The sequence below is a fragment of the Sceloporus occidentalis genome, unplaced genomic scaffold (assembly GCF_023333645.1).
Source record: "Sceloporus occidentalis isolate IW3139 unplaced genomic scaffold, rSceOcc1.0.p SCAF_18, whole genome shotgun sequence".
In the NCBI taxonomy this organism is placed as follows: domain Eukaryota; kingdom Metazoa; phylum Chordata; class Lepidosauria; order Squamata; family Phrynosomatidae; genus Sceloporus; species Sceloporus occidentalis.
Window position 1 is genome coordinate 2,083,238 of NW_028316998.1, and position 13,133 is coordinate 2,096,370.

At 38.6% G+C, this 13,133-nt stretch overlaps 1 protein-coding gene across 1 annotated transcript in view; it reads left to right on the forward strand.

Moving 5' to 3' along the window:
- The window catches only part of LOC149302544 (GPI ethanolamine phosphate transferase 1-like), a 130,394-nt gene that overhangs the window by 114,682 nt on the left and 2,579 nt on the right, over positions 1 to 13,133 (forward strand). Inside the window, exons 26-27 of the mRNA XM_089482227.1 lie at positions 1,747 to 1,789; positions 7,247 to 7,299. Coding sequence (XP_089338353.1) covers positions 1,747 to 1,789; positions 7,247 to 7,299 — 96 coding nt within the window. The remainder of the gene's footprint in view (positions 1 to 1,746; positions 1,790 to 7,246; positions 7,300 to 13,133) is intronic.

Genomic DNA, 13,133 nt, shown 5'->3' on the forward strand with positions numbered 1-13,133 from the left:
TCCACATAGTTTTGTAACAGGAAATAAAATTGTATAACATAAGAATTCTGCGCACACCTACTAAAAATCTATTTTGATAAAACATGCAAATATAATGGTTTACAAATACTTACTTTAAACTAAAATATAATTCTAAATGTATGTATGTATGGTAATGTGCATATATAATGTTTATATAGCTAGGATCGCCATATATCTAGATAGTCATCATAGTTGTTAAGAACCTTATCTATTCCATTTCACATGTGTTATTAATTTGGCTTTTGATGCCAACCTTTTTGATGTTCATTGATTTCCACTTAAAAGCTATGTGAATTGTAGTACTTAGAGAGATATATTCAATTAAATCTTATTATAAGTTGTGGTGAATCTGTTTATTGTTGTAGAATATTGATATGTGCAGTGACATAAATAAACATGTTGCTTTCAGAGGCATTAAGAGAACATTTCATTTTACAATTAAGGGTTCTTTTCCTTTCTTCTATGTTTGAAAAATCCCCTTTGTTTTTTAATGGTTATTTTTTTTAATCTATTACTTCAAGAAAAGCTCTTACATAAACTAATTTAGATACCTCATGTTCTCAAGTCAGGGAAAATTAATACATTATTGTTAACTTCTCGCTAACAATCCAATTTGCAAAGAGACAGAATTAGCATACCCACGTGGTTTCACAATCAAAAACCATTGTCTTAGTATTATATCAGATAAGGTATTAATTGCATTCATCTCAATATTTAAAGCATTGACACCACATATTATCACTGACAATGACTCAAGCATTGTATTGATAAATTAAGATATACACAATATGGACAAGAGTATTGGGAAACCTGACCATTAAATCAACAGGGACTTTTATAATATTGGATTCGAAATACATAGACATTAATGTGTGGTTGGTCCCACCTTTGGAGCCATAATAGCTTCCACTGTTCTGGGAAGGCTTTCCACAGATGTAGTGTTTCTGTGGTATTTTGGGCCTTTAATCCAGTACAGCATTTGTGAGGTCAGGCACTGATGTTGGACAAGAAGGCATAGCTCACAATCTCTGTTCCAATTCATCCCAAAGATGTTCAATGGGATAGAGGTCAGGGCTCTGTGCAGGTCAGTAAAAAAATTTCCGCCCCAAACTGATCCAAGCGTTTCTTTATGGACCTTGCTTTGTGCACTGGAGCAGAGTCATCTAGGATTAGAAAAGGTCCTTTCCGAAATTGTTCCTAAAAGGTAGAAACATAGCATTGTCCAAAATGTTTTGTTATGCTGAAGCATTCGGATTTCCTGTTTATAATTTCAGATTTCACTGGAAGTAAGGGGCCTAGCCCAACACGTGGTGTTCCTCTTCGTGGCAGCAATTGCTGATGTTCCTAAATGCTTCTAGTAATACCAAAAATAGTTGACCATAGAATATGCAGCACAGATTAAATTTTGCATACTGATTTATTGCAAAGGTGGCATCCTATCACAGTAACACACTCAAATTCACTGAGCTCTTCAGAACAACCCATTTTTTCACAAATGTTTCTATGCAATAAAGTTAACCAGTCTAAAGTGAGTCCTAATACATTGGTCAGAAGAGCTAACGTGTAAATTGAAGGTGGCTCTATTAAGAGTCACTTCCACATTACGTTAAAAAAAGGTAATCCATAACAGGGAATCCTGATTTAATGTGACAAGTATACATGCAATATATTTTTACAAATATATTGTTTCAACGCTGAACTAACACTTCTATTTCTCTCTCTCAGCCTGTTTCTCATCGTTCTTCTGATATCAGACATTATGTCTCTGGTAAGTTATTGTTAGATATACCTGTCAATAACACAGACATGCTGTGCTCTAATAACTCATTTTGCAATATTCAGAACGTTAGGACATTGAAGTAGTTTTGTTTGTTTTGCAGAATTGAGTAAGCATAAGCAAAAACGCTTTCAATAAATTATTTCCCATTCTGTAATCAGTATTAGTATTAGAAAGGTTGAAAACTGCATTTAAATTATATTTTATTTATTGTGAGAAATCCAATTTCAGAGCTAAAGTTATGTCTGGGTAAGCCAGTGCTTCCCCAAGCCAATGCCTGGCTCGTGTTTTAAAGAATACAAGACCTGGGTGAGGTTCAACTTTAAGGTTGGCTTATATTGCACATTGCCCGGTTTGTTCACATCTACCTAAAGTCATTGCTGTGTATACACAAAATTAACCCTTATTCTGCCAGGGGGTGAGTGCATCGCCACTGCATCTCTGAACACAGGTAAGTAGACAAAGGAAATTTTATCATGCAATAAGTACTTACATAAGTGTTATTTTAATGAAGTCCCAAATTGTTTAATTTTCTGTTTAAAATAGCCACTAAATATTTAAATTTGTGTGAGTGCCAGAATTCCTCAAGATAATAACTATAGTTGTTCACGTTGAATATTTACGCCCGACCCCTGCATATTTCACCATCACGGAGAGCCATGTTGGTACACCTTAGTCCATAGGTAAATTGCTGAGCTTTCTTGTGCTTTGTTTCTATGAAGCCCTTTCTGAAGAGAGAAGCTTGTTTGGGTGACCTTCCATTATGTGCAGTTTTCAGTAAAATAAAAAAAAAGTCTAGATTCACATTTTATCACTTAAACCTTGCTCTTTAGTGAACATATCCTACAACGTGTTTTGTTTTCAATTAAAATGAAGATGCTATAAGACCATTTGTTTATCAAGGTCATTTTCTCAAAGATCACTACCAATATATAATGTGTGTTAACATCTGCTTTTTTTGAATACAAATACATTCAAGGTAAAGCCTCATTAAAACCTCAACTAGTATAAACACACAAAAAAATAATGTATCTGGGATGAAAAGAACTTGTAAAGAAACTTGTCTGTTTAATTGTTTGGCTCTAGACAAGCCATGACACTGCAGACCAGATTTCACATCTCAATAAGACTGCAGCTCAAAGAGTGCTAATTCACAGCTGAATGTTGATTAGGACAATTTAAATGCATTTCCCTGCAGCATACTCTATGGATTTGTTTTACTATTTGTTGTAACTAAGCTCCTATGCCAACATTTGCCGCTGGTGACATGTACACTGTTCACAAATTAAGTTTTTCTACAACAGAAGAGTACAAATTGAATGCTTTATCTTTGGATTTCCATGACTAAAGAAGTGTTTGCTCTCCATGTATAATGGCTCTCGTGAGCTCAAAGCTCTGTGAATGAAGCTTAATTTGCATAAAGACAGGAACGTTTTGATGAATGCCTTTATTACAGCTGTATCATGCTAGCACCAAATATGTGCATGTCATATTACAAGATATTACATTGCTAATATTTAAGTCTATAAGGTGGTGGTAAAATACAAGAATATTTTTGCTATATTACCTTTTTTAAGCATAATTTCTATTGCTTGTAGTTGGGGTACCCACACACAATATATCGTTTTAATTTTTTTAAATGAAAGAGCACACTTTTGTTTCAATTTGATGGGTGTAGTAAATCATTTTATGTGAAAAACAAAAATAAAAGAAAAAATCATTTAAATTCTGATTTTACATACTTTATAGCACTCTCAAACAACTTGACATTGATGTTTGCATAAAGGAATGCAATCGGAGGCAGTCCATAGGTCACTTTCATCCATGATTCCTATACCACTCCTCTACTTCAAATACAAATGTTATTAACATATAGCTTACTGAATGTATTCACAGTTATTGTTTTTATTTAGCTTCTGTACAGTTTTTGTTTAATTTAATGTGTTTAAATATAATTTATATGAAATTATGAAACTAGTTGATGCCTGTACAGAGTCTAGAGTAAAAGGAAGTAGTGTAGTTAGTGGAATGTGTTTTTGAACAGAGACGCAAAATAGCAAATACCCGATGTACGCAGCATTACACATTTTGGCAACGTGAACTAAAGCTGGATGCAAATTGTAATGTAAACATGAAATCTGTGGTTAGGCTCTTCATTAACAAGTCTAAGTGCAAATGCATGAACTGAGAGTGTATTAATACATGCCCACTATTCAGAATAGAAATAAATATGATGAACATTTTTAGTCAATATTTTTCAGGAACATTCCTCATCACATGCCTCTTCTTAAAAGTGTTATTTAACTAGATTGCCTCATTTTATTTACCGTATTTGCTCGATTATAAGACGACCCTGATTATAAGACGACCCCCCAAAATCTGAATATTAACTTAGGAAACAAAGGAAAAGCCTGAATATAAGACGACCCCAAAGGAAAAAAGTTTTACCAGTAAATGTTAATTCATGTAAACTATTTTTTTTAATAAAAGCTATGATTGAGAAAAAGATTTTTTTTGTTTTTATTTCTTGTATTTTCCAACCTGTCCCCCAGTTACGCACATCTGCCCCCAGGCTTGCCACTCCAATATGGCACTGTGGCCCATGATATGCCTTTTAACCCTCTATATGCCACTGTGCCCCATGGTATGCCTTTTGACCCCCTATGTGCCACTCTGCGTCCAGAAATGCCTTATACCCCTATATCCCATTCTGGCATTTAGGGGGTTAAAATGCATATTATGGGGCAGAGTGGCATATAGGGAGGTATAAGGCATTTCAGGAGGCAGAGTGCTCTATTAAATGCCCCCTTAACGCCACTCCAGAAATGCCCTATGCCCCCATTTAACACACACACACACCCTATACCCCCATTTAACTAACTAACACACACACACACTCTCTCCCCCCCCTTCCCCCGCTCTCCCCCATCTCTTACCGGTGCTTCCAGCCGGGGCAGCGGGTTGACGTCGCCTTCTGCTGCAGCCAGAAGGAGGTGTGGCTAGCAGCGGGGGTTTGTATGCGTCCGTCGCGTATACTTTCCCCGGCTGTCAGAGATCAGAGTTCCCCGCACCGGTGCGGGGAACTCTGATCTCTGACAGTCGGGGAAGGTCTATGCGACGGACGCAGACAACCCCCGCTGCTAGCCACACCTCCTTCCGGCTGCAGCGGACGTTGTCTACGCGGATCGCGTAGACGTCAACCCGCTGCCCCGGCAACACAGCAGGAAGCACCGGTAAGTGTGTGTATGATGGGGGGGGGGGGAGTCGGGTGAGACAGGAGGATCCAGGTCCCCTGCAGCGGTGCGGGGGATCTGGATCTTAGTCTCCTAATCAGACCTCTATTTGAGGTCTGATTAGAAGACGACCCCGATTAGAAGACGAGGGGTATTTTTCAGAGCATTTGCTCTGAAAAAACCTCGTCTTATAATCGAGCAAATACGGTATTTTTTACTTTTTGGCATTTATAATGGCACATTTCTACTGAATGGTATATAAGGCTTTTTTTGTATGTGCTTTAAAGTAAATAGGAAGTGATATAACAGTCAAACTAGTCTCCTAATGAGAAATGAGTATCAACTTCAGAAAGGCTAGAGCAGTGATGCTGAACTTTTTTGTCCCGGAGTGTCCCAATTTTGTGCATTAAACCAAGTTACAGGTATCATAGTGCCATACTCACGCATATACTCACACTCACTTACATGCATATACTCACATACATACATACATACACACACTTACATACATCTGTTTTATTATTGTTTATTGTTTTATATGGTGCCATTAGATTCTGTATCGCTGTACAATGGGTAGACAGGACATAACAAGTAGATTATAACATAATTTGACTTACAGAAACAGATGAGGAGGGCCCTGCTCAAACAAGTTTATAATCTAAAGGGAGTTATGGGAGTTATAATAGGTAAAAGGCAAAATTGCCTTTTGTTAGGGAAGGACCAGCCACACGAGTACTTTTTGAAGTGCCAAAGGCAGAGGGAAAGATGGATAGGCTGGGGTGGGCATTCCAGAGGATAGGGGCAGCCCTTGAGAAATCTTGTGAGCATGCATGAGAGCTAGAAATCAGAGGAGAGGATAGAAGGAGATCATTTGATGAGGGGAGAGACCAGTTTGGAGTGTATTTAGATGAGTGATGAGATGTAAGTAGGTTTTATGTTTAACTCTTGTTTTCTCATATCTTAAGGGAAAAAAGGGCAGTGGCAGCAGTACATGGGTTCCATATGAGAAGCCAGCAAACACTGTGCAACCATCCTTTGTAATCTGAATATATATATGCATATTCACACACACATATGCATATTTACACACACACACACATATAGTGCTGATGCTGCTGCCACTATCTCTCCCCATCTTTCCTCGTTCTCACTATATCCACCTTCTCTCTATCTCATCCCTAGAAACAGCCAGTAGTCTGTTCCTACAGACCTCTGTTTCAGTGCTCCATTGCAGTGTGCGTGGCTTCAGTGCTAAAGAATGGGATATGACATTATATCCCGGCACGCTTCGGAAGGGTGCAGTGAGTCGGCAACCTGTCCACATACCACAACAGAGGCTTGTTGTGGCATGTGTGCCATAACTTCACCATTGCTGGGCTAGAGGTTTACAATACTAGCCTAGGGGAAGCATAATTTTAGCCAGTGAATCCAGGTGAAGCCCAATAAATTCATAGGTACGGAGATTAAAGACCTTTATGTAAGTCCAACTAACTAAAAGGTAATCAACGGAATTTAAAAATATACTTTTGCTCTAAAGTTATAGGTTTATTTTATTCCCATGTCACATATGATATATATATATATATATATATATATATATATATAAATATATATATATAATAGCTACTACAATATGAAAATGGCTGCTGGCTTTTTCCGCTCCTGAGGCTAGCGCAAAAGGAAATTAAATATATATCCTGCTCTATGGTCTCAAACAGTTAACTCATAAACCTCAACCAGAATATCAAAGAAATCCCACAAACACGAGCAATCTAGAGCCGATAGGTAAGGCAAATTTAGTCTCCCCTAGAGAACCAACAACCCCGGTACCTTTTGGCTCAACAGTGAGGCACGATTGGGTATCCCTTTGCTTTTCAACATATACTCATCACAAGACCCAGAATGATACACAAACAAAAAAATCCAGAAAAGGTATACAAGAACAAAAAGCACGCCCTACCAACCCTGGTTTTACCATGGATATCTACAATAAACTCCTTTTAATGCTTGGGTTTAAAAACAAAGTGATGTAAAAATAAAAAAATGTATTCTTGTTCACGTTGCTTACCTACTATTGCATGTAAACCTATAAAGCAGAACTCCCAAATAGTTCTGAGCATGCCACCAGTTGAGCAGTTCCGCATAATGCAATTTATGTATGTAATTTAGTCAGTGTTGTATTTATTCGTAAATGTACTCTTTCTTTTTGTTGCAGCATTTTTTCTTTCTGGTTAAAGATTATGGAAGTTGGCTTGACATTGGAACAAGGTAAGTAAAATAAACCGTTTCCTAGCTAATTAATTGCATATAAGCTTTTGCATTTGTGTTAAGCAAATATTACTTTCTGTTGTTATTCCTGTTGTAATGATCTCAGCAAATGGCTGAGCTCTGGGGACTGTAACAGTACTGTCAGTTTGCTAGATGACTCACTTTGCACCGTGTTTGTGTGTAATGCTTGCCAGTTGTAGTCTGTTCACATTCTGCCCCATTAAGCACATAGAACATGGAGCCGTTAAGTAAAGTAAATGTAAGCTCCATATCCCACTTTCCACCAGGTGGACATCAAACCAGGTAGTACAAAGGACAGTCTTCAAGACGGTTATCGATTGTCCCTTAGTTTATCATTATCATTTTTTACAAGCCATTATTTCATAATAATTCACATAACCAAAGTATCCTTTCAAGAATGATTATAATATCCTATATTTTGGATAAGAAGCCCAGTGCAAGCAATGGTTGGGATGCCCAAACAATTTCCTTGTATCTCTGTCCTTTGATCCCTCAAATTTTATCTTCTGTGTCCTAGAGACTGTTTACATTTTTGGCATTTGCAACCAGTGTTTTTATCAGGAAGGCACATCAGAAATGTAGCAGAGAGTTCAGATTAAAATACACTCTTCTATATATATTTTCATCTTGTACCGATACTCAGTGCAGTATGTCATAGCAAAGACATATATTTTTAGTAAACTCAGCATTTCTATTAACAGCGCCAGCGATAAGATTATACCTTAGACATTTATGTTTTTCGGAAAGTGAATGATTTCATTTAATTTTATTTTTCAGCAGCTCTGGCAAGATCTGAGATCAAAAACAAATTGCTTAGAAAAGTAATAGTGGCAACAAACGGAGGATAGGTTTAGGATTATTGATAACCACATTAGAAAATGATTTTGTAAGTGTGTGTACGTTTTCTGATTATTGACAATTTCAAGCCTAACCTGGGGAATGCTTATAATTCTTGCTCATGAACAGTCTTTAACCTTTGTAATAATCCATAACAGGAGTACACATTACTTTTTATACCTTAGAATTCGACCATTTATTATTATTATTATCTTTTATTTTTATAGCGCCAACAATTTACGCAGTGCTTAAATCTCCATAATATCCAATGATACCTCTCTAGGAGAGGTGATGTTTATACACACAGGCAGCAACAAAGTGGAACATCTCAGATAGAGTACCACATAGTTCATTTGTGCTTCAGTCTTAGATATTCAGTTAGATATTCCCCCCATGCCCTAGCCCTGGTTCACTTGTGCAAAAGAAAAGGGTAATTAGAGATGAATACCAATAATGAATAGACTTGGTAATCGTCCAAGTCTTCGTGGAAAAAAACCTTTGTATACTACGCATATTCACCTGTTCCCGTGTTCTTTTCGGGTGAATATTCATGTACGTTCTTCATGCTCATTTTTCTCTTCTGACGGTTTTCTAGCAGGGGTTAATAGGGGATCAACATAGATTTTCTATGCTAAAGTACCGTATTTGCTCGATTATAAGACGAGGTTTTTTTCAGAGCAAATGCTCTGAAAAATACCCCTCGTCTTATAATCGAGGTCGTCTTCTAATCAGACCTCAAAATGTCCGCTGGGGCCAGGCTGCTTACCGGTACTGTGGTCGCAAGCAGCAGGAGAACAGGAAGCTAGAAGAGTGTCACATAACTCTGCCTACCCCCTCCTGGGGGGGGCAGAGAAGTTGCTCGCACAGCCGGGCCCCTGCAGAAGTCTTCGAGTGAGAGATCTGCAGTTCAGGTAAGGGGGTGGGGGTGCAGTTCAGGTAAGGGGGTTTCTGTGATTAATGTGTGAAGTATGTGTGATTAATGGAATGAATGAGTATTTAAATGTTTGTGAATGAGTGTGTGTTAGTATGGATGTGTAAGGGGGGGTAGTGGTGGTAGCATGGCATAGGGAGGCTGTACTCACACTCCTATCATCCCCAGGTTCCAGCATGTACTGGCTGCCTTGGCTTGATAGGAGTGTGATTGGTGTTAGAAGTTATATATACCGTATTTGCTCGATTATAAGACGACCCCCCAAAATCTGAATATTAATTTAGGGAAAAAAACAAAAAGCCTGAATATAAGACTACCCTATAGGAAAAAAAGTTTTACTAGTAAATATTAATTCATGTAAACAATATTTTCATATTTAATAAAAGCTATGATTGAGAAAAATATATATGTATTTTTATTTCCTTTTATTTGCCAACCTGCCCCCCCAGTTATGCACATCTGCCCCCAGGGTTGCCACTCTGCACCCAGAAATGCCTTATACCCCCTATTTGCCACTCTGCCCCATGATGTGCCTTTTAACCCTCTATATGCCACTCTGCCTCCAGAAATGTCTTAAACCCTCCTATATGCCACTCTGCCCCATGAGATGCCTTTTAATCCCCTATATGCCAGAGTGGCATATAGGGGGTTAAAAGGCATATCATGGGGCAGAGTGGCATATAGGGGGTTAAAAGGCATTTCTGGAGGTATATATATATATAACTGCTAACAGCAATCACACTCCTATCAAGCCAAGGCAGCCAGTACATGCTGGAACCTGGGGATGATAGGAGTGTGAGTACAGCCTCCCTATGCCATGCTACCACCACCCCCCCCCTTAAACATCCATACTAACACACACTCATTCACAAACATTTAAATACTCATTCATTCCATTAATCACACATACTCAGAAACCCTCCCCCACCCCCTTACCTGAACTGCAGATCTCTCACTGGAAGACTTCTGCAGGGGCCCGGCTGTGCGAGCAACTTCTCTGGCCCCGCCCCCAGAGGAAGGAGGGGGGAGGCAGAGTTATGTGACACTCTTCTAGCTTCCTGTTCTCCTGCTGCTCGCGACCAAAGCCCGGTAACCAGCATGGCCCCAGCGGACATTTTGAGGTCTGATTAGAAGACGACCTCGATTATAAGACGAGGGGTATTTTTCAGAGCAATTTCGAGCAAATACGGTATATACCTCCAGAAATGCCTTTTAACCCCCTATATGCCACTCTGGCATATAGGGGATTAAAAGGCATATCATGGGGCAGAGTGGCATATAGGAGGGTATAATACATTTCTGGAGGCCGAGTGGCATTTGGAGGGTTAAAAGGCACATCATGGGGCAGAGTGGCAAATAGGGGGTATAAGGCATTGCTGGGGGCAGAGTGGCAACCCTGGGGGCAGATGTGCATAACTGGGGGGGCAGGTTGGCAAATAAAAGGAAATAAAAAAATATATATTTTTCTCAATCATAGCTTTTATTAAATATGAAAATATTGTTTACATGAATTAATATTTACTAGTAAAGCTTTTTTTCCTATAGGGTCGTTTTATATTCAGGCTTTTTGTTTTTTTCCTAAATTAATATTTAGATTTTGGGGGGTCGTCTTATAATCAGGGTCGTCTTATAATCGAGCAAATACGGTATATTTTTATATTTTTTATGCTCATGTGAATATTACTTAGGCTGCCCCTGGCAGATAACAGATACAGTTTTAGGACACAAGCATCCCACCTTTGCTTGCCCGTGTTCTTTTGGTTACACTGGATGGGATAATGCCAGTGGAGCACTAGGGTGGTCAAAGAACTATTGATACCTTTTCCCATATGCATTTATTATACTGTATTGTGGAAGACACTGTAAGGCTAGGTTTCCACTTGGGTTTTTGTCCTGCATTATTTTCTTAATGAAAAACGCCAGGAAAAACACCAAGAAAACTGCCACTGCATTTACCTGCGTTTTGGTGTTTTTTTCTGGCGTTTTAGCCTTTCTGTGGAAATTGCTTTTTTGACCTTAGGCAGTTTTTCCAGCCTTTACACGTTAGAATTGTCACCCAGCTAAAAGGGATTAGGATAAATGGCAAGTATCTGCCCCCTCCTGATGTCATTTCCTTGGTAGAGTTCTACTTAAACACGCCCCGGCGGACCCTTTTGTCTCTTTTCTGTGGTTTGTAAGGCATGCTTTATTCCGAATGTCTGCTCCTCTAGGAAGATTGGCCCCAAATGATGGTGCAAATTGTTTGCTGTTGCTTTTGGCACGCAGGATCCAGTTGGTTTGTTTGTAATGGCATGTTTGTTCCAAATGGTGTAAAATTCAATATGAACTTTGTTTTGTGTGAAACTGTTTGTTTCCAGCCTATTTCTCGTAGGACACACAGATACTGGGTCCATCCACTGCATTGTAACTGTGGGAAAAAACGCCATAAAAAACGCCAAGGCAAAACCCATATGGCTTTTTCATGGCGTTTTTTCTCTCCCATAGACTTCTATTGGAGAAAAAGGCCAAGATTTCCTTGCAAAAAACGCCAGAGTGTCAACATGCAGCGATTTTGAAAAACTGCCACAGAGCCCAAAAAAGCAGAAAAACGCCAAAGAGGACTGAAAAAACGCCAAAGAGGACTGAAAAAACGCCAAATAGAAAAACGCCAAGTGGAAATGGCATTGTGCGATTTCCTATTGAAGAACAGCTAACATCTGGCCGCAGCGTTTTTTCACTAAAAAAACGCCGTGTGGCTGAATTGGCGTTATTATGGGCGTTTTTGCAAAAAAAAAACCCAAGTGGAAACCTAGCCTAAGTGTTTTGTCTATCTATCTGGTTTTACCATACATTGTTTACAAATATTTATTTTAAAAAAATGTAATGAGATTACTTTAATCTTGCATCAACTGGACTGTACTGCAGTCAAGTTGAGTTGCTGTCGCATTGGCAGTAGTGAATAGGCAAGTAGGACATTTTGATGAAATTACACATTTCCTGTTTGTATACAAATTATTGTGATTTTCAGGTCTGTAGATAAACTGTGATGTACTCATACCCAGTAAATATTCTGAGATCTTAAAGAGGGACTTCAGGGAAGAACAAGGGATTTGGGTCACAAAAAGTAGCACTTGGGGATATGTAACTTTAACAGAGGACATACTCCTTTAACACTACAGATTTCTGCCATACTTTGCAGTAAGCATTATGAAAAAAACATGTTCAGTATGAATCATGGCTTCCAAACTGATTTGTTTACATCTGTTTTCAATTAAGTTTGCTCAGTTACATCATGAAGGCTGCTCTGTTATTTTTACCATTTTATTTTCTCCAGTAATCTGATTTTTGTTTATTTGCTTTCTGTTCAGTAAATACATTTTTACCTATTAAAGATCAATTAGGTGGCTAATAACTGAGTAACAGAGGTATGTGCACACCATATTACAAATTATGGGTTTTTCGCTCGTGATAATAGTCAGTTCATCTATATCAGGGGTGGGCAATTAATTTTCCCATGGGGCCACATGAGAAATTGGAATGGTTTTAGAGGGCCAGACCTCTACAAACTACAAACTCCGAAGCCTTGTCCATTTTGTTAACTTATGTGCTGTTTAATAAAGTTATTCAAGCCTACGTCATTGGTAGAGGTGCTTGAATAAGTAAGGCCTGAATAACTATTAGCACAGCACAGAAGTGAACAAAATGAACAAGGCTTCGGAGTGCATACCGTATTTTTCGCTCTATAAGACGCACCTGCTGATAAGACGCACCTAGATTTTAGAGGAGAAAAAAAAGGAAAAAATATTTTGAGCTAAAAAATGGGCTAAAATATTTATTACAATAACTGAATAAGCTATGAACACAGTAAGACACACGCAGTAAGACACACACAGACACAGTAAGACACACACAGACACAGTAAGACACACACAGACACAGTGAGACACACACAGACACAGTAAGACACACACAGACACAGTAAGACACACACAGACACAGTGAGACACACACAGACACAGTAAGATACACACAGACACAGTGAGACACACACAGACACAGTAAGACA